Source organism: Orbicella faveolata, unplaced genomic scaffold (assembly GCF_042242905.1).
Source record: "Orbicella faveolata isolate gen_17 unplaced genomic scaffold, um_ofav_v1 contig_25, whole genome shotgun sequence".
Classification (NCBI taxonomy): Eukaryota; Metazoa; Cnidaria; class Anthozoa; order Scleractinia; family Merulinidae; genus Orbicella; species Orbicella faveolata.
The window spans coordinates 9,980,626-10,003,964 of NW_028301553.1; the positions used below are offsets into that span (position 1 = coordinate 9,980,626).

General features: G+C 38.5%; 2 protein-coding genes and 1 long non-coding RNA gene across 3 annotated transcripts; 1 reads left to right on the forward strand and 2 right to left on the reverse strand.

Annotated features, from left to right (window-relative positions):
- Positions 1 to 16: 16 nt before the first annotated feature.
- On the reverse strand, positions 17 to 5,809 carry LOC149108877 (uncharacterized). The gene is made up of 4 exons (XM_089293625.1): positions 4,481 to 5,809; positions 4,003 to 4,157; positions 1,902 to 2,023; positions 17 to 911 (listed from the first exon to the last, which is right to left on the reverse strand). The coding sequence occupies exons 1-4, from the start codon at positions 5,774 to 5,776 to the stop codon at positions 667 to 669; spliced, it is 1,818 nt and encodes a 605-aa protein (XP_089149751.1). The 5' UTR covers positions 5,777 to 5,809; the 3' UTR covers positions 17 to 666.
- Positions 2,019 to 3,814, forward strand: LOC149108878 (uncharacterized). The gene is made up of 2 exons (XR_016208435.1): positions 2,019 to 3,016; positions 3,533 to 3,814. It is a non-coding gene; the product is annotated as an uncharacterized LOC149108878 (long non-coding RNA).
- On the reverse strand, positions 5,784 to 22,108 carry LOC149108879 (uncharacterized). The gene is made up of 9 exons (XM_089294564.1): positions 19,715 to 22,108; positions 19,535 to 19,615; positions 17,860 to 17,900; positions 10,301 to 10,447; positions 9,733 to 9,860; positions 8,619 to 8,763; positions 8,253 to 8,334; positions 5,832 to 7,929; positions 5,784 to 5,793 (listed from the first exon to the last, which is right to left on the reverse strand). The coding sequence occupies exons 3-9, from the start codon at positions 17,869 to 17,871 to the stop codon at positions 5,784 to 5,786; spliced, it is 2,622 nt and encodes an 873-aa protein (XP_089150690.1). The 5' UTR covers positions 17,872 to 17,900; positions 19,535 to 19,615; positions 19,715 to 22,108.
- Positions 22,109 to 23,339: the final 1,231 nt, after the last annotated feature.

Genomic DNA, 23,339 nt, shown 5'->3' on the forward strand with positions numbered 1-23,339 from the left:
AAGAGTAGTTCAGATGTTGTGTAGGCTCCATATGTAATGAAGTTTCCTCGCCTTTCTTTGATTTTAGCTGCATTTTTTTGGGAGTGGAGCTTCATTTTCTTGATTTCAAGGTATCTTTTCCAAAGTCGCAAGATTGTAATTCCTGTTGAGAGAGCCTTTTGGATTTCTTCTGGAGAACCATAGCTCGCATTGAAGAAAGGTTCAGTTAAAAAATGTACAGCAGTAATATAGAGGCAAGTTCCTTCCGAGCCCTTGACATATTTATGAAGCATATCGACAACCTTTAGTGTAAAGATTCTATTGGCCGTGTCTGGTCGTTGGTCAAAAAAACTTATTAGGAGAAGATCGTTTGCTGAGAATGGAACACTCTGACCTTTTTCTTTACATATATGCATCAGTTCATGAAGGTGATTGATTGTGGCTACAGCACTTCCACGTGCATCTTTGTAGAATGTGAGATTTCGAGTGCTATATTTCAGTACACGCAGAAATGTTCTCCTTAAATGGTCATAGTCTCCATACGCAATACTAGGCAGCTTCCAAAAGTATGGGGCAACAAATTTTTCATCTGGAACATCAAGGCCTAAATAGTTAATACCCTCAGCAACTGCAGATTCTGTTGGTGTCATGAGCTGCACAGATGCTGAGAGAGAAAAACCAGCCGAGTCAACAGTGTCCAACAAGGTTAACATTATTTGCTGCACAGTGTTGTATAACCTTTCTCCAAATTTTCAGAAGATGGGAGCCACCGTAACCGCTGTTTGGTGTTGGCCACATAAGATATACTAGAGGCTGAGATACTTGACCTGTTAGGTTACACAAATTGTGTATAGCAACTTTAGAAGCTAACTGTCGGCTTGCAATGATTTCATCCACCATTCTCTTAAGGGACGCAAAGTCATCTTCATCACCTTCAAATAAAAAGTCCATAATCATCAGAGAACTTCAATATGACACCTAGAACCTTGCTCCTAACAGCGAAAGTTCAGTAGGGAATTTTTGAAATGTTGCATCTTTTAAAGAGGCACTGTCAAGGAGAATAGAAAAATACTGCTTTCAAAAGACGACTAAATAATATTTTAAATAGGTAGAGAAAGTGTTCAAGAGTCTACTTTCATCTATCATAGCCCAGAATTTCCGCTCAAAGAAACGTTGTGTCTTGCTACCTGTATTGACCGGTCACCTCTGTTAAGCAGTTGCGGTCACCCTTTTTTAGTCCCATATTGCCTGTCTTCGATACGGTTACCTGTATAAGTGGCCATACCTGGAGAGCTCCTATACCCACATTTTATTACACGACTTTATTTTGCTTGAAAAAGGATTCATCATTGCTGTGCTTTTACCGATTTCGCAATTGCTCTCTAGAAGTCAGTGAACGTACTGTAGCATACAGCGGCGGATCCAGACCTTAAGCTAAGAGGGGGGCCCGGTGTTGTTTTGATTGCCCTGCTGGCTTTTCTTTGTTCTGTGATTTCTTCCTTTTTTACCCCAAATAAGGGAGAGGCGGGCCCCCCGGGCCCCTCCCCTAGATCTGCCACTGGCATAAAATGATAAGAAATTGTTTATGTTATATTTGTTTATTATATATTTTATCGTGTTTTTACTGGAACGAGTCGCCATCCAGAATATAATATCACAGGGTTCTCAGACCACAGCCGCCATTTGCACCGCCCATCAAAGCAAACAAAGAATCCTCGCGCGGAGTGGATTCTTCGGTTCCTTTGATGCACCATTAGACGAGCGATCCTGGATTAACCTGTTTGTAAAGAGACTCAATATCCGTTTTTGGATTTAAGAATACAATCTTGGATTTCCCTTCCGCAAAACACCCTTAATCTGGGCCAAGTGTTCCAGGGCGACTCAGGAGCAAAAGAAACTTACTGACATAGCTATAATCGTACCTTTGCTCTCATCTTTCTTTGGAATTCTAAGAACATCATTGTCCCATTTGTCAACATCAGCATTCCAGCATTTTCCGATTAACGTAACATCCCCACTTTCATTCTGGACTGCCTGGAGGAATCTGCATTACAAGGAAACATATTTTACTAGCTGATATATGTGGTCTACACAATTATGGTATATTCAGTGACTTAGGCATACAAGGAGTTTGTGCTTAATCAGTAATTAGACATTTACGGTGACGAGGGTCCCCTGGTGAGACAACGACCAACGAATCAAATGCATCAATGTGTCGAATCAATGTATTAGTTATCCCTGCGGGAAACAGGTCAGCAGTGGTCACTGGGGCACTTGTTCTATTCAGATTTTCAATTCTATCACAGCGCTGCAAGCTCAAGGTTTTCAGAGATCGCCTTTTGGCGACCTTCTTCTATAAAATGTTCGCCTCTAAACTGCAATATTTAGAGAGGTAACCACATCAGCCTTAGTTGGTTTTCATGCGGGCCCTCTATCCTGGTCCAAATGGAATTTGTAGTGATGATTTCGTGGAGGAGGAAAACCGGAAAACCCGGAGGAAAACCCTCGGAGCAAGGCGAGAACCAACAACAAACTCAATCCAGATATGGTACCGGGCCGGAATCGAACCCGGGCCAAATTGTAGGAGGCGAGCGCTCTCACTACTGCGCCCTGTTCCCTGCTCACTCAGACAAATCTGGTCACCAAAATCTAAGCTTTTTCAAAGAAGGACACTTCGAGACTAATTCTTTTGACTATATTCGTTCGAGGAACGTTCCGACGCTATTAGTTTCGTTTGCCACTACTGTTCGCTCTGTGATCGGGAGGTCACCAGTGCTCCATAGGAAAATACCTTGCCAAAAAATCGCGTTAATTCCGATTTCTATCAAATTTGTACTACATGAATCGGATGGAGTATAATCAATGACCCAATCACTGGCTGATTTTGATCCAAGACACTTGAATATGGTATACATGACCATTCTTCTATCGTCAAGCCCTTTCGTAATGGTGGAGACACCACAACGAATCTAAGAGATTCTGAAGATGGTTTTTGGGGAGGAAAATAACGCAGGAGGTATCGTAAATAATTAAGGAAGTAAGTTCCAGAATTATCTTGAAATTCGGAGCAGGAATTATGGGTAAACGTTCCCACGTGTCGTTTTACACGCGTTCTCGATGTGAAGACGTGTGTCCAAATTCGACTAAATACTCCTCGGATCGCCAGTTTGGAGCGATTTTACAATACCGGGCCACTTAATTACACATGTCTCACTGCCTTTAAGAACGAAGCATACAGAAACAAAAGGAACCATTCAAATTCAATAAGATGCAGATGAGTGGCCCGGTAATCTACAATCCTGCCGAGTCTTGGTTACTTTTAGAATCTCACTTAATTCTTGAATGAAACTTAAGGCTTATGTGTATTAAGCCAACTTACGAAGCGTAGAGCTCAGAAACTTTGGATAAAAGGTTTGCTTTGCAGCGTTCGTTCCAGACTGCAATTTGCACATTTGTGCAGTTGCCATGGTGACTGAAACGCAATCTTTCTGTTAACGTCTCGCAAAAAATTATTGTTAATTCTAGGTTTTCTCGATTTCTGTTTTGTTTTTAGGATGCGTCTGCTCATATATACATGAGAAATGTTTCTTTCTGCAACAAATTCGAACAGCAGAGTTTAACAGTATTTTTTGTTTCTCTCAAATTTTTACTTTTTATTTTTACCAAGTTCTGCTGATTAAAATTCTGTAAATTTAATATTAGTTTCCATGGAGCCAGCCTATTTTTTTCTGGAAACTACCTTTTTGCCCTTTCAAATGATTAAGAGATGTGATATTAAATCTGCAATACTGTAAATACTTGGCAAGATATTAAATACAGAATCTGATGTGGTCAATTGTGATGTTTTTGTGAGCTTCCATTAAGGTTAAATTCATTAACATAGAACTCATGATGGCTAAGCCAGCGAAAGAATTGCATTATCCAATGATCCAGTTTTTAATACATGTCTATTCAACAATGTGCTATTGCATGACAATGCTATTTGAAAGGCTGCTGTATATGTAACAGGTATACAGATCTTACCTAAGAGCCCTTGCTTCATCACTAGCTTCAATCACTGGTGCACCATTGTATAGTTGAGCTGCATGTTTAATGACAGGAAGATTAAAGCCTGGCTGAAGTTTTTCTTTGAGCATGTAACTGTCACAGGTAGTGCTACAAGGAAGGCCAAACATACTCTGAAGAAGAGAGGAAAAATAAAATTAACATGAGGTTTTCATTGTAGCCATAATATACAAACTTCTGTTTCAGGAAATCAGTGTTACTCTGAGGAATGAAAAAAATGTCATTTATAATAACCGTGCCATATTCCTAATTCATTGGTATATTCATGATATTCAAAACCCCAAAACCACATAGAAGCTTCTACACCAAACTTTTAGGCTAAAAGAGGTTCTCAATGTACAATGGGTCTAGAAGGCAAATCTTGGCTTAGATTCTTAATCAACATGTTTATTTTTAAATACAGGCGTTTTTGCTGTATTGCAGATTACATACTTACACTCATTAGATCGTAGTTGGTCTCCCCAAGTCGTGTTTTGTGTAACTTGGCAATCATTTTTATGAGTGGTATGTATTTGTGATTGACATTTCCTTTAAGTTTTCCCACGAGGTTGGTGAGAACTGTGACTTGCACGGGTTTTTTTACGTCTATATCCTCTCTAAACAATGCAAGTAAGTCAACAATCAGTTTCTCTTGATAACCATGCTTGCAACTGTTATGCAGCATCTCCTCCCAGCTCAGCACATCTCTTTGCTGCATCCTTGTTACGACTGTTTTCTCCAAATTCCTCTTCTCTGAAGTTATTGTATGCAGTTTTTCCTTTAACTCAGTCTGTGTTGCATAATCAAGGCGAAAACCTCTTTTTCCTACTCTTCCTTCTCCCTTCTGTGTCAGTTTTGCTTGAGACCTTTTCTTGTGTAGATCCAACAGATAATGCTGAAGGTTGTAACAGTTATCACAAGTGAATGGGTGATTGATGTTTCTGCTAGGTTTACCAGAACATGGAGGGTCTAAACTCTTGATTGCTGCTTTGACTTGGATGCTTTTTCCATCATAATTAACTTTCCTGTTAACTGTTACATATGCTGCCCTGCTTGATCTACTCTCAGTCAACTTTGCGGCTTCCTCTGGATGTATCTCTTTCCATCCTGCCCATGTTAAACATTTTTCATGTCCAACCTTGTGGAAGCACTGGAACTTTCCTTTACTCCTTTCTCGTTGAAACAATGTTTTGGCTGTCATCCGTCTTATACCAGAACTGTCTTTGTAGGATTCCACTATTTCTTGATTTTCGAAGAAGCCAAGACAATGTGCAACCTTACTTGTAGTGTTGGACTCATTCAGTTTTAGGGCCTGGAAAATAGTTCTCTGTTGTGTTTGGCGAACATCCCTATTGACGTTCGATTCCACCATTGTGACTGTTGCAGAAGAGCCACTGAAGTATGCTAATGCCGACTGGTGCAGACGGAGCTTATGGTGTATCATGGCCTGCGAGATTCCATCTAGATCTTTACCTCCACAACTAGACACTTTTGAGAAAACACCTTGTCTGGTACATCTTTCTTGGTAGAGAGGGCACACCACACATTGTATAGAGAATCTGGTTCGATTCCTAATGGAGCTGTAGCATGTACCAGTGAACTGTGGCAGGACATCACTAGGGAAAGTTAAGCTGCTAAAATCTTTTGCTGCAGCGTTGCACACCTGAACTGGTGGGAAGGCCTTGATCAGGAATGCCCTCAGACAGTTGTTTGAGTGGCTGGTTGAGTAACCAGATGACTGGTAAATCGCCATCCTTTCTTCACTGTTTACTCGTGGCAGTGGTTTAGGAACAGAAAAAGACAAGTACTGTTTAAAATTCTGGCAATCTAACTCTTGAGGCTTTAGATCCTTGACATTTGCATTGTTCCACTGTCTACTTGACAGCATTACCTTGTTACAAAACATATCCTCAGCACTAGCAATAGTACATGTGTGTTTTAGTGTTACTTCATCTGCCTGATCCATATCATCTGAATCAAGGTCGCCATCACATTTCATTTTCATTGCATTCAGGTCCCACCAAGTTTGCTCTTTCTCAGTGTCAATTGTTACACCTTCAATATCTTCACTGACGGCTTTGCTGTTGACATTCCTTTCTTTTTCATCTTCTCTTCCTATCTTGTCTTCTTTGTTTCCACCAGTTTGCTCTATCTCAGTGTCAATTGTTACACCTACAATATCGTCACTGACCGCTCCACCATGGACATTCCTTTGTTCTTCATCTTCTACTCCTATCTTCTCTTCTTTGTTTCCACCAGTTTGCTCTATCGCAGTGTCAGTCATGACACCTTCAATATCTTCACTAACTGCTCCACCGTTGACATTCCTTATATTTGCATCTTCTCTTCCTATTTTGTCTCCTTTGTATCCACCAGTTTGCTCTTTCTCAGTGTCAATTGTTACATGTTCAATATCTACACTGACTGCTACACCACCAGCATTCCTTTCATTTTCATCTTCTACTCCTATCTTCTCTTCTTTGTTTCCACCAGTTTGCTCTATCTCAGTGTCAGTCATGGCACCTTCAGTATCTTCACTAACTGCTCCACCGTTGACATTCCTTATATTTGCATCTTCTCTTCCTATTTTGTCTTCTTTGTATCCACCAGTTTGCTCTTTCTCTGTGTCGATTGTTACATCTTCAATATCTTCACTGACTCCTCCACCACGAGCATTCCTTTCATTTTCATCTTCTACTCCTAACTTCTCTTCTTTGTTTCCACCAGTTTGCTCTATCTCAGTGTCAGTCATTACACCTTCAATATCTCCACTGACTGCTCCACCATGGGCATTCCTTTCATTTGCATCTTCTCTTCTTCTCTCTCTACCTTTGACATTCTTGTTATTTGTCATTTGCATCTTCTCTTCCTTTTCTTTGTTTCCACCAGTTTGCTCTATCTCAGTGTCAATAATTACACCTTTAATATAGTCACTGACTGCACCACCATGGACATTCCTTTCTTCTTCATCTTCTACTCCTAACGTCTCTTCTTTGTTTCCACCAGTTTGCTCTTTCTCAGTGTCAATTGTTACACCTTTAGTATCTTCACTGACTGCTCCACCACAAGCATTCCTTTCATTTGCATCTTCTACTCCTAACTTCTCTTCTTTGTTTCCACCAGTTTGCTCTTTCTCAGTGTCAATTGTTACACCTTTAGTATCTTCACTGACTGCTCCACCATGGGCATTCCTTTCATTTGCATCTTCTCTTCTTATCTTGTCTTTTTTGTTTTCACCAGTTTGCTCAATCTCAATGTCAGTCATTACACCTTCAATATCTTCACTGACTGCTCCACTGTTGACATTCCTTTCATTTTCATCTTCTCTTCCTATCTTGTTTTCTTTGTTTCCACCAGTTTGGTCTATCTCAGAGTCAGTCACTACACCTTCAATATCTTCACTGACTGCTTCACTGTTGACATTCCTTTCATTTTCATCTTCTCTTCCTATCTTGTCTTCTTTATTTCCACCAGTTTTCTCTACCTCAGTGTCAATTGTTACACCTTCAATATCTTCACTGACCACTCCACTGTTGACATTCCTTTCATTTTCACCTTCTCTGCTATCATTTTTAATTTCACATTTCATTTCTGTTGAATTGCGGTCTCTTGCTGATTGTGCAGCATTACTACCTGGTCGCACCCCTCTTTTCTGCAGCCCTCTTATTTGTTTCTTCGATTTAAGATTAACTGTCATGAACTCTGGGATCTTTCCAAAGATATTGCGGCCTATTATCTCAAAAAAAATTCTTTTATTGGATGCAGTGTCTGAAACCTTGAAGTAGTCGATGGCTTCTCTGAAAAGGTTGTCTTTAGAAATGTACCAGGATTTGTCTGTCTCCTCATAACTGCTGCACAACCACTCGGTTAGGGCTTCTAGAGAAAATTGGTTTTCTGTTTCTTTACCTAGAAAAAAAAATTGATCAGTTTTTTTAAGGTATCAGTTTATTAAAACCAAATTTGAGTTGTGAGTTTCTTATTCAACTTAACCAACAATAATCAATACCAACAGTAGTGGTTTATTGTGCAGTGAGTACAACATGTGTGGAAGTCAGCATTGGTTCTGCTAAGAGCATGATGAGGTTAAGTGACAAAATGAGCAAATGAATTTACCCCAGTATAATGAAAAAAATTAATTTTGCAACCAAATATTACTTTAACTTGTCCTTCAAAAAAATAACATTTTCTTAGATGCTAGTAGTTTATTTTGGTACACATTTGAATATTACCTCCTCCAAAGACAGGACCCTTTACCAGTGCTAAGGACGTGACATCACATTTGAAGTCTGCTAGGTTATGAGCAGATGTAATCTGTAAGGAAATTGAAGTAGAATGAATTCAAAGGGCAGTTTTTTCCCTTACTTAAAATAGATCACTATTGTGTGGTAAAACAATTATGGTCTTTAGATTTGCTCTACAACATGATTTTGAAATTGTTGTCACAGCTATTAGAAGAGAATTACACTGCTTATTTTGTCCTGAGTGAATGCTCAGTTACTATGTCCCATCCTTGGGGAATTTCTCAAGTCATCACTCAGAGGTCTATGGCCAGTCATGGCTGGGTACCCACAGTGGCTATTTGGTTATTGACCTACCAGTGTGTCCTGATAAAACAGTCTCTGGTTCCGGGGTGGAATCTCTGTTAGGGTATACAGTTTTAATTGAAGTTGCTCAACACTTGTATGGCTTGGTAGACACATTTTTATTGTATACTGGGTATGAAACACTATAAATGTCATCCTATTAATAAACAAAAACAAACTGTATGTAAGCTAAGGAACCCATTTAGCAGTACCCTGTTATAATAGTACAGTGGATACCTCTTTGCTGGTTTATCACAATATGGGAACTAATTTGTTGTTCAAACAGCCTGTTGTCCTGCTGAAAAACTTTACAGGATCTTTTAGGATCTTACAACTATTATAACTTTTTAACACTTGCTTAAGATCCTTAAAGATAATGTTCTTGACCAGATCTTTGAGGATCTTGGTTAAGATGCTCGAGGATCCTTGAAAGATTCTCACTTGTGTGGCCCTGTGAACCTGCATGCTTGCCCACCGCATTGCGAATCTGGCACAATTTGTTTTTTTCCTCAATCACTACATGAACACATATAAAATAACCTCAGACTCAAGATACATCTGAGAAATGTACACTGTAGTTCCAGGGAATAATTATACTGAATAAACCAATGCTAGCTAAGCATTCCATTGAATGTACAACAATTTTTTTTGACATTATCCAGGGTTTTATCCTGGCCAATGTATCCCTGCCTTCATGGGATTTATTTAATCATTTACATGAAATGACTGAAAAGAAAAAGTAGATGGGAAGGTGAAATATGTTACCAGCTGGTTGCAGGTTAAAGCCGTTATGAGCCCAGAAAAAAATAATATATAGAAAAAATGTACACTTAATTGGCCACTCCCCATTGGGGCTTTTCAGGACCAATATGTAAACAATCAATGATAAATAAATATTGAAATAAACATAACTAGGTTGAGAATCCCAGCTGGTGGGAGTCATACCAGTTGGCTATAATTTACAAGTGTAGCCGAGAATTGAACTCGGAGCCACCGAGAACAACATCAGCTAGTGGTCAGAGCAGGATTTGAACCCGGGACCTACGGATTTCAATTCCAGTGCTCTAACCACGCAGCCAGACTGCCTCCACAAACATGAAAAAGACTGTTTGACTTGTACACTTACTTATCGACAGGATGAGAATCATCTTCAGAAAATGAATCTAATACAGGAGAATCAAAGTCTAGTGTGCTCCCATATGTGTCAGATGGAGGTAATCTCTTGCATTTCTTTCTGCTTACATGGGCTTTAGCCTATGACCAGATACAAATTAAATTAATTATGCTTTACATCACATGTCAAACATGGTAACTTATGCACAACACTTTTTTTCAGAGAAGAATTGGAAAATGTGACTGCAAAAGGAAACAATGTGACCAAGATTATTCGGACTTAAAATATCAAATCTGCAGAATACTATCAATAAATTACGGCCTTCCTCGAGTTTTTTCATAACTATCGAAAGTTTACCCTTAATTTTCCACCAATGTCTTCAAAACATAAGGTGTTTCCTTGGTTGCTAAAATAATTAAGTGTTGGTTAATTCACTCTGAAGCACGTAAAAAAAACCCTCCTCTTGAATAAGTAACAGTGGTATGGAATGTCATTTTCTAAATAAACCCCTGGAGAAGAAGGTATTTGAGCATTTACAAAAACAATGCCTTCATGATAGTTTGCTGACATGATAATTTACCTTTCCATTTTTATGGTTTGAGGGTATACAACTTGCTGGGGACTTGTTTCTTTTCCTCAACTTTTTTGAAGATTTGGGTAGGAATATATAGCTTGGCTCTGGTTTACGGAAAAATTTTCTGTATGCCACCAAATCAGTAGGATATTGCTGTAAACAGACAAAGAAAATTAAGCAAATGACCACTAAAAGATTCAGATACAAATATAGTAGATAGCTTATACTTATGGTGTAGAAATTGAAGTTAGTCAGTGTGCAAGAGACAACATTTGGTTAATTTGTTACAAGTTCCTTTTAAGCATAGAATTACTTTGTCTATATTTTTCTCAGTAAGGGTTTTATCCTTAAACTTTATGACCTAATTATATATTGTGTCATTGGCTATTCACAGAAAACAACTGTGAAGAAATAACTAACAAGTAAATGAAATAATCAGATGGGCAGAAAATCACTCTTTTCTTGCCCACCCCATGAGACTTCAACTAAGGGTGGCATCAGAAATATAAAAGCTACATTTCTTGCATCAGAACAATATGGGCATGCCACAAATTAATTAAAATTTTAAAAGTATCAAGATAATTGTTATAAAGGTGTTTTTGTTTAGACTGTCTTGTTTTTGTGGCATAAAACTGACTTCAGTCAACAATTCAGTTGGTAGAGCAAGTGGAAGAATTACAGTGGTCATGGGTTGCCTTGGAATTCAATTCAATCCTGAAATTTTTTTAAGCTGCTTTGTTTCTGCAGCTTACAAAGTAGCATACATAAATAAATTGAGATGATATTTCATGAAATGATGTTTCATCACTTTTACCCGAAAGTGTGCTCTCCTGACTCTTTACAAGAAAGATTTAAATCATCTGCATTGATGTAGTAGTTTTAAACCAAAAGACTCACTTTATGAGCTACATGTATTATAATTGGAGGGCTAGATTTTGAGTAAAAAATGGTGAAGTTCTTTCAATGAAAGCCTACACATACAGCAATGTATATATTAATGGCAGATATATGTGAAACTGGCTTGACTTTTTTTTTCCTTTATACTATATATGACTTCATTGCAAGGTTTTGTTACACCAGGTATTATTAGACCTCATTAACCAAGACCTGGGTCCTTGGCGATCAGATAATTAAGTGACAACGAAAAGTTACTTGCCCAGGAGGAAAATCTACTAGTCCCGGACAAACGGACGGCACTTTTTTCAAGCCCTGTGATAAATAGTGTGTGTTTTTGGGACCATTCATACACTAAATGATATCAATAATTTCTGGGACAAGTTTAGTGTTAATTATTGATTGATCATTAATTGACTAGCCTAAATCAGTGCAGCATGTCCAGTTCCTATTTTTTCCCCTTATTTTTTGACCAGTTTCCTATTTCTTCTATTTTGTTGAAGTGAAACCTCCTATTTTTCCTTTTTTTGGTCAAGCATGTGTTACAAAATTAAAAATAGATTTAAGCCTTACTGGGTGTTTCAGATGTACATGTCGACTTATAATTAAACAATCGGTGTCATGACTTTGATGATATAAAATTAATCAACAAAACTGTTAGTGACAGTAATTCATTCTTTGTTCTCTGTTGCTTACTGGATTTCTTTCCATAAGTTAGACTTACTGTTTGAAACATATTTTTGCAATGATTTTCTTCTACACCTCTTTTATCTACTACATTTATTAATGTAGTTCAGGTGACTTGTGTTAGAGTCAACAGATAATAACATTGTACATTAAACCATGGAAAATATATTAGTTATCCATACATGTCCTTATGCCAAACTGTTGCATCACTGACTAAAGTGGCAGACTGACATAGCTGATGGGTTGCAGGGAAACTATCTTAGTCCATCAAAATAGCATTGATTTTCCTATTTTTTCAAAGAAAGTTCCTAATTTTCCTATTTTTTGCAATAACAAGTTTCCGATTTTCCTATGTTTCTGAACAACCATGCTGCTGAAACACACTGTCAGTGTCAAAATTAAACTTATGCTATTGATTGATTTAATTGACTGATTGAGAGTGCTTGATTGATTGATTGAATTGTTTATACTCCTTGGTCATTTTCATTGATAACATTAGCATTGTCTGGGACCATACAAATGGTTTTAACATAGCACATGAATTAATAACCAGTGCAGTACAATACAAGCTCTCCTATGGATTAGATTTACAAAAAACCTAGATAAAAACAAGAGTGAATTCCTCATTTCTCAAACCCCCAATGACTCAAACCAAAAGTTGTTTCCCTAGTACATGTAACTCCACTGTATACCTTTCATTTCGGTACAGTTTGCATTTACTATTATCATTATTATCTTTAAGAGTACTATTATCATTGTTGTTTTCATTTTTATTCTCATTAATTATTATAAATTTAAGAAATTGAATGTGGTTTATCGTGGTCTGCGCTCTTATCAACAACGATAACGTCATCACAGTGATCAAAATGTTGTGGACTCAAGAGGCGCAGCCAAGTGAGTCCACAACAAATCAATGTCAAAAAAAATGTTTTTTTTCAGAGTGCAAGCTGAAGAAGGCATTGCGTGACAACAGCAAATTACCTAATCAGATTGTGAGATTAATAGCAGTCGTGGTAAAATGATACATGTCCTCCTTGTATGTACATTTTGTAATTAGGTTGGGTAATTCAGTATCAACTGCAATAGAGTTTCAATTAATTATATGTCATGGTATTAGATATATTTTTAGTACTAAGGCCGGTATAATATGCAGTCCTTTACACCTACATGTACACATATGAACAGCTATGTGACTTTATAGAGACATACCTTTTTATGGCAACCAGATGGACAACATAACAATTTGCAATAAGCACAAAACAACACATTGCAGCACAAACTGTTTTCTGGGAAGCAACATTTCAAACTCAAAGTAACAGTAATTTACTACTTCATTTCATAGAGGCCAGAAACTTTCTGGGAACTGACTGGTCTGCTAGTTTTGTCCCTTATCAAGAACAGTCACTCATGGGAAGGTACTGATCACTTGGTAGTGGCAACTTCTAATCATTTGTGCCGATTATAAGGCTGCTTCTGACATTTTGTCGAGTTCAACATGTGAACTTCAAAGTAACAGTATACATTTTTATCACGGAAAGTGATAGGGAAACTTACTGGTCACTTGGTGGTAGAAGTTTCATAAGTCAGTTTCGCCAATCAAAAAGCTACTAGAGACATTTTGTCTTCACCAACTGAACTTCAAAGTAATGGCATACATCTTCATCATGAAAAGTGATACAGGAACTTACTGGTCACTTGGTGGCAGTAATTTCTAATCATTTCTGCCAATTAAAAAGCTACTTATGATATTTTGTCTTCACCAAGTGAACTTTAAAGTAACGGTATACATCTTTACCATGGAACGTGATACGGGAACTTAGTGGTCACTTAGTGGTAGTAATTTCATAAGTCAGTTTCACCAATCAAAAAGCTACTTGAAACACTTTATCTTCACCAAGTGACCTTCAAAGTAACGGTATACATCTTTATCATGAAAAGTGATACGGGAACTTACTGGTCACTTGGTGGTAGTAATTTCTCATAATCATTTGGTGCCAATCAAAAAACTGCTTGAGACATTTTGTCTTCACCAAGTGAACTTTAAAGTAACGGTATACATCTTTACCATGGAAAGTGATACGGGAACTTACTGGTCACTTGGTGGTAGTAATTTCTCATAATCATTTGGTGCCAATCAAAAAACTGCTTGAGACATTTTGTCTTCACCAAGTCAACTTTAAAGTAACGGTATACATCTTTACCATGAAAAGTGATACAGGAACTTACTGGTCACTTGGTGGTAGTAATTTCTCATAATCATTTGGTGCCAATCAAAAAACTGCTTGAGACATTTTGTCTTCACCAAGTGAACTTTAAAGTAACGGTATACATCTTTATCATGAAAAGTGATATGGGAACTTACCGGTCACTTGGTGGTAGTAATTTCTCATAATCATTTGGTGCCAATCAAAAAACTGCTTGAGACATTTTGTCTTCACCAAGTCAACTTTAAAGTAGCGGTATACATCTTTACCATGGAAAGTGATACGGGAACTTACTGGTCACTTGGTGGTAGTAATTTCTCATAATCATTTGGTGCCAATCAAAAAACTGCTTGAGACATTTTGTCTTCACCAAGTCAACTTTAAAGTAACGGTATACATCTTTACCATGGAAAGTGATACGGGAACTTACCGGTCACTTGGTGGTAGTAATTTCTCATAATCATTTGCTGCCAATCAAAAAACTGCTTGAGACATTTTGTCTTCACCAAGTCAACTTTAAAGTAACGGTATACATCTTTACCATGGAAAGTGATACGGGAACTTACTGGTCACTTGGTGGTAGTAATTTCTCATAATCATTTGGTGCCAATCAAAAAACTGCTTGAGACATTTTGTCTTCACCAAGTCAACTTTAAAGTAACGGTATACATCTTTATCATGAAAAGTGATACGGGAACTTACCGGTCACTTGGTGGTAGTAATTTCTCATAATCATTTGGTGCCAATCAAAACACTGCTTGAGACATTTTGTCTTCACCAAGTGAACTTTAAAGTAGCGGTATACATCTTTACCATGGAAAGTGATACGGGAACTTACTGGTCACTTGGTGGTAGTAATTTCTCATAATCATTTGGTGCCAATCAAAAAACTGCTTGAGACATTTTGTCTTCACCAAGTCAACTTTAAAGTAGCGGTATACATCTTTACCATGAAAAGTGATACGGGAACTTACCGGTCACTTGGTGGTAGTAATTTCTCATAATCATTTGGTGCCAATCAAAACACTGCTTGAGACATTTTGTCTTCACCAAGTCAACTTTAAAGTAACGGTATACATCTTTATCATGAAAAGTGATATGGGAACTTACCGGTCACTTGGTGGTAGTAATTTCTCATAATCATTTGGTGCCAATCAAAAAACTGCTTGAGACATTTTGTCTTCACCAAGTCAACTTTAAAGTAGCGGTATACATCTTTACCATGGAAAGTGATACGGGAACTTACTGGTCACTTGGTGGTAGTAATTTCTCATAATCATTTGGTGCCAATCAAAAAACTGCTTGAGACATTTTGTCTTCACCAAGTCAACTTTAAAGTAACGGTATACATCTTTACCATGGAAAGTGATACGGGAACTTACCGGTCACTTGGTGGTAGTAATTTCTCATAATCATTTGCTGCCAATCAAAAAACTGCTTGAGACATTTTGTCTTCACCAAGTCAACTTTAAAGTAACGGTATACATCTTTACCATGGAAAGTGATACGGGAACTTACTGGTCACTTGGTGGTAGTAATTTCTCATAATCATTTGGTGCCAATCAAAAAACTGCTTGAGACATTTTGTCTTCACCAAGTCAACTTTAAAGTAACGGTATACATCTTTATCATGAAAAGTGATACGGGAACTTACCGGTCACTTGGTGGTAGTAATTTCTCATAATCATTTGGTGCCAATCAAAACACTGCTTGAGACATTTTGTCTTCACCAAGTGAACTTTAAAGTAACGGTATACATCTTTACCATGGAAAGTGATACGGGAACTTACTGGTCACTTGGTGGTAGTAATTTCTCATAATCATTTGGTGCCAATCAAAAAACTGCTTGAGACATTTTGTCTTCACCAAGTCAACTTTAAAGTAGCGGTATACATCTTTACCATGGAAAGTGATACGGGAACTTACTGGTCACTTGGTGGTAGTAATTTCTCATAATCATTTGGTGCCAATCAAAAAACTGCTTGAGACATTTTGTCTTCACCAAGTCAACTTTAAAGTAACGGTATACATCTTTATCATGAAAAGTGATACGGGAACTTACCGGTCACTTGGTGGTAGTAATTTCTCATAATCATTTGGTGCCAATCAAAACACTGCTTGAGACATTTTGTCTTCACCAAGTGAACTTTAAAGTAACGGTATACATCTTTACCATGGAAAGTGATACGGGAACTTACTGGTCACTTGGTGGTAGTAATTTCTCATAATCATTTGGTGCCAATCAAAAAACTGCTTGAGACATTTTGTCTTCACCAAGTCAACTTTAAAGTAGCGGTATACATCTTTACCATGGAAAGTGATACGGGAACTTACTGGTCACTTGGTGGTAGTAATTTCTCATAATCATTTGGTGCCAATCAAAAAACTGCTTGAGACATTTTGTCTTCACCAAGTGAACTTTAAAGTAACGGTATACATCTTTACCATGGAAAGTGATACGGGAACTTACTGGTCACTTGGTGGTAGTAATTTCTCATAATCATTTGGTGCCAATCAAAAAACTGCTTGAGACATTTTGTCTTCACCAAGTCAACTTTAAAGTAACGGTATACATCTTTACCATGGAAAGTGATACGGGAACTTACTGGTCACTTGGTGGTAGTAAAATCTCATAATCATTTGGTGCCAATCAAAAAACTGCTTGAGACATTTTGTCTTCAACATGGAAAGTGATACGGGAACTTACTGGTCACTTGGTGGTAGTAATTTCTCATAATCATTTGGTGCCAATCAAAAAACTGCTTGAGACATTTTGTCTTCACCAAGTCAACTTTAAAGTAACGGTATACATCTTTACCATGGAAAGTGATACGGGAACTTACTGGTCACTTGGTGGTAGTAATTTCTCATAATCATTTGGTGCCAATCAAAAAACTGCTTGAGACATTTTGTCTTCACCAAGTCAACTTTAAAGTAACGGTATACATCTTTATCATGGAAAGTGATACGGGAACTTACTGGTCACTTGGTGGTAGTAATTTCTAATCGTTTTTGCCAATGAAAAAGCTACTTATGATATTTCGTCTTCACCAAGTGAACTTCAAAGTAACGGTATACATCTTGATCATGAATAGTGATACGGGAACTTGCTGGTCACTTGGTGGTAGTAATTTCTCATAATCATAGGGTGCCAATCAAAAAACCACTTGAGACATTTTGTCTTCACCAAGTGAACTTTAAAGTAACGGTATACATCTTTATCATGAAAAGTGATATGGGAACTTACTGGTCACTTGGTGGTAGTAATTTCTCATAATCATTCGGTGCCAATGAAAAAGCTACTTGTGATATTTTGTCTTTAATTTCATAAGTCAGTTTCGTTAATCAAAAAGCTACTTGAGACATTTTGTCTTCACCAAGTGAACTTCAAAGTAACGGTATACATCTTTATCATGAAAAGTGATACGGGAACTTACTGGTCACTTGGTGGTAGGAATTTCAGATCATTGGTACCAATCAAAGAGCTGCTTGAGACATTTTGTTTTCACCATGAGAAATTACAAGCGGTAATGGTATACATCGTAATCATGACAAGTGATACGGGAACTTACTGGTCACTTGGTGGTAGTAAGCTTTTGTAATAATTTTTGCTTATTAAAAAGGTGCTTTTGTGTTCATCATGTGAATCTCTCTTATTTTAAGTTACGGTTATCATCTTTGTCATGAATACTTGACATGAAAAGTGACATTATCCAGGAAATGCACTGACCAAAAGATCACAACAGTAGTCTTATCTCAAATTTTTATTGTGCTACTCACCTTGGAAAACATGATTCAGAACCATCCCCTAGGATTTGGGCCTGTGATTGAGGCAAAATATAATATGAGGTATTATTATTATTATTATTATTATTATTATTATTATTATTTCTGAATTTTTACCCTATACATGTAAGATGCAAGTTCCTTTTTATTATCATTATCAGTATCATTATCATTACCATTACCATTACCATTATCATTATCATTATCATTATCATTATCATTATCATTATTATTATTATTAATATTATTATTATGTCAGCATTAGTCAAGGTACAGAGAAAATTTAATACTCGGACTTTCGTAGGAAAACCCCAGCCATAGCCTTTTTGTCTTGTACGATGATTCTGTTTTAGTTTAGTGCGTGAACTTGCAGTTTAATGGTCACCCTCTTCTAAGCGGTCATTTCTTCTGAGAGGCCAGTTCCAGGTCCTAAAATGTCCACGTTATCAGTTTATGGTCAATGTGACCAGTAATATCTGTCATTGATAATTTCACTTTTCAAGAGCGGACGGTGAATTTACAGAAGTTGTCCACGTTCTTGCGTGATTGACATCTTGTGGTCATCAAATAATTTTGGATTTTAAAATGGCGGAGACGTTGACCAAATTGAAAATTGGTTGCAATAAGACTTTTCATAATTTTCAGCAAAGCCGAACGAATTTATTCAGCCTAGTTCGGATGGGTCCTATTGAAGTAAATGTTCCTGACTACTGAGTACGAAAATTCGAATTCGGGTTTTGTTCACTTTCCGTACCATCGTCGAAACTGGGTCTCCATTTCCGGTAACAACTCAGGGATGCAAAATACATTGTCCACCAAAACCAAATGTGCGAAAAAACGCGCATTAACAAACGGAAACCCGTGAGAAAAAATAGTGACGATTTTTGAGTTTAACATGATTACCTTCAGCTCTTTTCTGGCATGTGACAAGGCATGCCCTGATGTATTTTCCCTTCTAAATCGCAAAGTACAGTTATTAGATCCGTAAAAACCATAACTTCCACAAAGGCACAAATAAGCCCGAATAAAGATATAACACATATGAGAAGAATCCTGCCTGGCCGTTGTTAGATCAGAATTGTTTCTTGAATTGGCACCGTGCCTTTAGATCAGTCGAAGTAGAGTGGGACAGTAGAGTGTTGGTTAACACCTATTCCCGGGCAACGTTTCGGCTATACCAAAAGGCAATAACAGGGAATCAGCTTTCGGTTCTATAAAGAACACAATCGGACAGTAAAGAAACTGATGGAACAATACGCCGGGGAAAAAATAATCAACAATCATTACACTATCTCGTTTTGTTAGAAAAGGCAGATGTGTTTCCATAGTCTGCATAGTTCATGTTCGCATTGAAAGTACCAGTACCAGGATTTGATTTTACTCAGTGGTCGTGACAGAAATTGCACTTGGAAGTAAGATCACAGTAGATAAAGAGACAACTTCGAAAGCCCTTCCAAGTTCGAAAACATTTTAGACCCTTTTGTGGTCTTGCCTTTGACCAGCTCAATGAAGCTATACTTTCGGCAGTTCGGGTGCGTTTGAAATACAATAATTGCGAATACGGTTTGAAAAACAGTGCCGGCTTTTCCCGCGGACTTTGCTTAACGTTGGCAATATTAAATATAATAATTTATAGGCTCATTTATTTACAACTCGAAGTAGTTCTTACCTCAACCTCAGGCAGCAAACGCTCCAACAACGGGTCGGCAAATCCTGACCGCGCTTCCCACCGTTGGACACAAAGTATACACTAAACATAGGGGAACGATCAGAACGATGTTAATTACAAAATATTTTGACGCTGCAGCCTCGAGCAAAAAATTGCAAAATGTGAACAGACTCTACGTACCGAGAAACGTAATTTCCAGATGACCAGATGTATCTAGGCAGAATATGACAGCTATGATAATTTTCCGCGACCAGATCAACGGATACAACTCAACGTGGGAAAGGGAGCGTCAAAGGATAAGAACAACGATCTAATTTCACTAAAAATGACAGCAGAACAGACCACTATTGTTTGCAGGTAAGTAAAATTTTAATAAACAACTAATTCTCATTTTTCAAACAAAAAAAGGTTCTCTACGCAGTCAGAGGATCAAGTTGCACACCTCAGTTCACAGTAATCGCGTTTCCAGCCAGAATTAATTTACAACATTTACAAGATGGATATTTAAGCTTTACTTGATTTTTTACTGGTAAACATTGTGTGTGTGCGAGCGCCGCTCAAGATAACAGAAAGATAACAGAGGTAAAAGTTCGATTTTACCATGTGATCAGGCATGGTTTAAGTCGGTAATCGAGGTCGAGATGACAGATACATCCGCTTGCGGTCGCATATTATTTCACATCCCGTGGTGTCCAGATTGCGTCGGTCTCATTCTATCACGTTTTCCGGCAACATTTGTTTTCAATTTACGTACGAGTCATGGCAAAACACAAAGACATTGGTTAATCCTTGTTTGCCAAATCCGGACCAATCACTCGGACAATATTCAAACGTGCATCTAGATATTTTGAAGTTATCTTTCCACCATTCTACGAAATTTCCGTGTAAGGCCCTCTACACGACCCCGGGTGGTTTTTCCTCCGGTTGAATCGCCGCGGCGGGCAACCCTTTTACAGTCAAATTTTTATCAGCGTTTACATGAAAGCAGTAGTCAAGCCGGGTCAGCCCCCCTTGCCGGGTAACCCTTGTCGAGACTCGGGTTGACCCGGCGAGAAGGGTTGAAATTTCGTCAATTCTTAGATGTAAACAGTGGCCTAAAAGCTCATGGTTGGAACTTTCAGTCAAATAACCATTTGTTTCACTTTTCTTTGGGTTCCATCAGGACCTACCACCATCCGTTATACCTGTTATACTTTCAATTTTTTTGTTGTTTGTTTGTTTGTCATCTTTCTAGCCCATGTTTTCAGTTTTTGATCTGTATAAAGGCTGGCCCGGGTCAGGCTCGACGTTCCCTGGGTACCAGAGGTTTTTACTCGCGCGAGGCAAACGAAAATACTTCGCTTCGCTTGGGCTGCCGGAGGCCGTAGCCACGATCGGCGAAGTCGCGAGAAAAAGCCCGGAAAACCTCTGATACAGAACGGTTTCATTCACTGTTCTCGTTGAACTTTGATCAATTTTATTAGGTTACATTTAAACCAATCACAGCGAGCATCGCCCACTGTGATCACATGGACCGGCACGTGAAGACATGACACTGATGATACATTCGCGTGACATGACAGATCTGCTTTGGTTCGAATTCATGGTTTCTGCGGGACTAAAACCTACGTTATACTCCCGTGAAAAAGGTTCCTAATTCGAAGTCTTCGCTGTCGTGCCGTTTATTTGAAGCTACTGTTGTGTGTAATGGTGGATATTACAGCCTTGTATCTGGAAATGCTCAACAACTGAATCTCTCTTTTAGCGCTTTTCACTGTCGAGAATAGGCTCGATTTCCGCCGCTTTCTCGAGTCCGGTCTACGTTCCTCCCCGAGAAGAGACGGCTGGACGCGTGAGCGGCAAAGCATGTCTGTGACGTCTCAAAATAATGTAATTCTTGCGACGCTTCAGGTGGCCGGAAATGTCATCTGATGACAATCATAGGCAGGCACACATGACGCCTACGGCTCGTAAAATTTGTGGCGTTTTTTTCACATTATTGTTGCGGAAGGGCTTTACATGCTGTGTTCTATAGAAGGGTTTTTTTTTTTTTCTTTTTTTTTTTAAAGTAGAGCAGAACGGTTTGACTATACTGTAGCAACTGTCATGTCAAAGGTCACACATATGTTGGTGTAAATGGTGTTGACACCATGTTTATGTTTTACTTGTTCGGTTTGCTTTGGCTCATTTAAAAATTTAATTTTGTCTGGCTTCGTCAGAGACTGGTGTTGTTTCTCTTCAAGAAGACTAAGGTACACATCAATTTGACTGGGTGTTTTGTTTCTTGAAATCGATGTTTGCGTTTATTCCTCCCTTTGTTTACTTTGTTCGTTATCTCATATTCTGGTACCACATGATTCAAATATAGATTCTAACGTATAAGTCTGTTGACTATTTTTCGTGTTCTATATGCTACTATGGTTTAGATCAGGTAAGATTTCATCAGTTGACGGTATTTGGTTAAATATCCCCCTAATGCGATCGCACTTCATATCGAACAATTCCTTTGCTACTGCGAGAAAGCTAATTTATGCAGCCTGCTCGATTCAGGCAGGCAGATTTCTTATTGGTTGAAATTAACAATGCCAAGTCCACGAGTCCAACCGTGAGTTCGGGGGAGGAGCGCGGGCTCTTTTCCCGAACAGCGGCTGGTAATCGAGCCTATGTCGAGAACGACAATCTGTCCGTCCGTAAGGCCGCGTATTCTTTGTAAGACGTCACTGAGACGTGCAGGTTACAATACAGACATAACTAGAGACATGACCAACACCAGAAACCGTGTAAGAAAAACTTCTAGCGTCCAGGGTAAATACGAATCATACCAGACGCTTTTGCAGACTTGGTGTAAAGTGTTTATTTTCAGCGCTCTCTACGGTGATTCAACCCGGGCTAACAAAGAAGCCGTGCAAGACCGAACAATCAGATAAACGAAAGTTTAAACGAAATTTTCAAGCAGACCTCCTCTCAGTTTCCTGGAAAACCCAGTACACTCAGACACTGTCCAGCTGCCTGAGCTGTGGCAGTGATAGAAAACACCAGAAACACATCGGAACAACGACAGACTCAAAGGAAACTCAATTTGGCCCGACATCAAATCCCGGGGGGGTACTCCAAGAAAAATTGGGTGGGGATGTGCGGTTTGCTTCCCAAAACCCTTACCGTAAACTTTCGAAAGTAACGAGCCCCCGAAAGTAGCGATCCCCCAAAAGTAAAGTCAAAATTTGTGACCGTTATTAAATCCCGAAAGTAGCGAGCTCAACCCAGCGACCCCTCCCAAAGTAGCGAACCCACCCCCCCCTCCCTTTCCGGTTTTTTATTCCGTAAAAAAGAGCTCATGCGTACCAACTTTAAATAATGTTTCTTGCTTCCCGAAAGTAACGAGGGTCGTTACTTTCGGAAGTTTACGCTACCCTATTTATGACCAAAATCGGCGATTTTCCATCGCCTATTTATGACCAGAAAAACTAGTTTATACAAAAAACATACCCAGTTGAAGACTAGAGTGCAAAAACCATACTGTATTTATGACCAAAATGGCCACAATCGATGCCCTATTTATGACCAAAATGGCTGAAAACCCAACCCTTTGGGGCCGCACTTACCTGTATAGACTATGTTAGGGAGTTCCCCCGATCATTGAATCAGCCTACTCACGAAAGATTTTTCAGTATGCGTCAAATGAACGAGGGGGGATTAGCGAAGTTTTCAGTTCATTCAAGTGAACAGCTAATAGTTAGAGAGGAATTGTGTCGAGTGACAACGTTAGCTGGAGACACATGCTTGAAAATTCTGGGCATTATGCTTTTGACATGTTTTGAGCGTCACC

Coding starts and splice junctions, on each gene's coding strand:
- LOC149108877 (XM_089293625.1), bottom strand. CDS start 5,776: ATGGCGATTTACCAGTCATCTGGTTACTCAACCAGCCACTCAAACAAC. Junction 4,158..4,480: donor CCAACTACGATCTAATGAGT/GTAAGTATGTAA, acceptor TCTCTTCTTCAG/AGTATGTTTGGCCTTCCTTG. Junction 2,024..4,002: donor GATGAAGCAAGGGCTCTTAG/GTAAGATCTGTA, acceptor CTTGTAATGCAG/ATTCCTCCAGGCAGTCCAGA.
- LOC149108879 (XM_089294564.1), bottom strand. Junction 9,861..10,300: donor CAAACCATAAAAATGGAAAG/GTAAATTATCAT, acceptor ATCTGGTCATAG/GCTAAAGCCCATGTAAGCAG. Junction 7,930..8,252: donor GGGTCCTGTCTTTGGAGGAG/GTAATATTCAAA, acceptor TTTTTTTTCTAG/GTAAAGAAACAGAAAACCAA.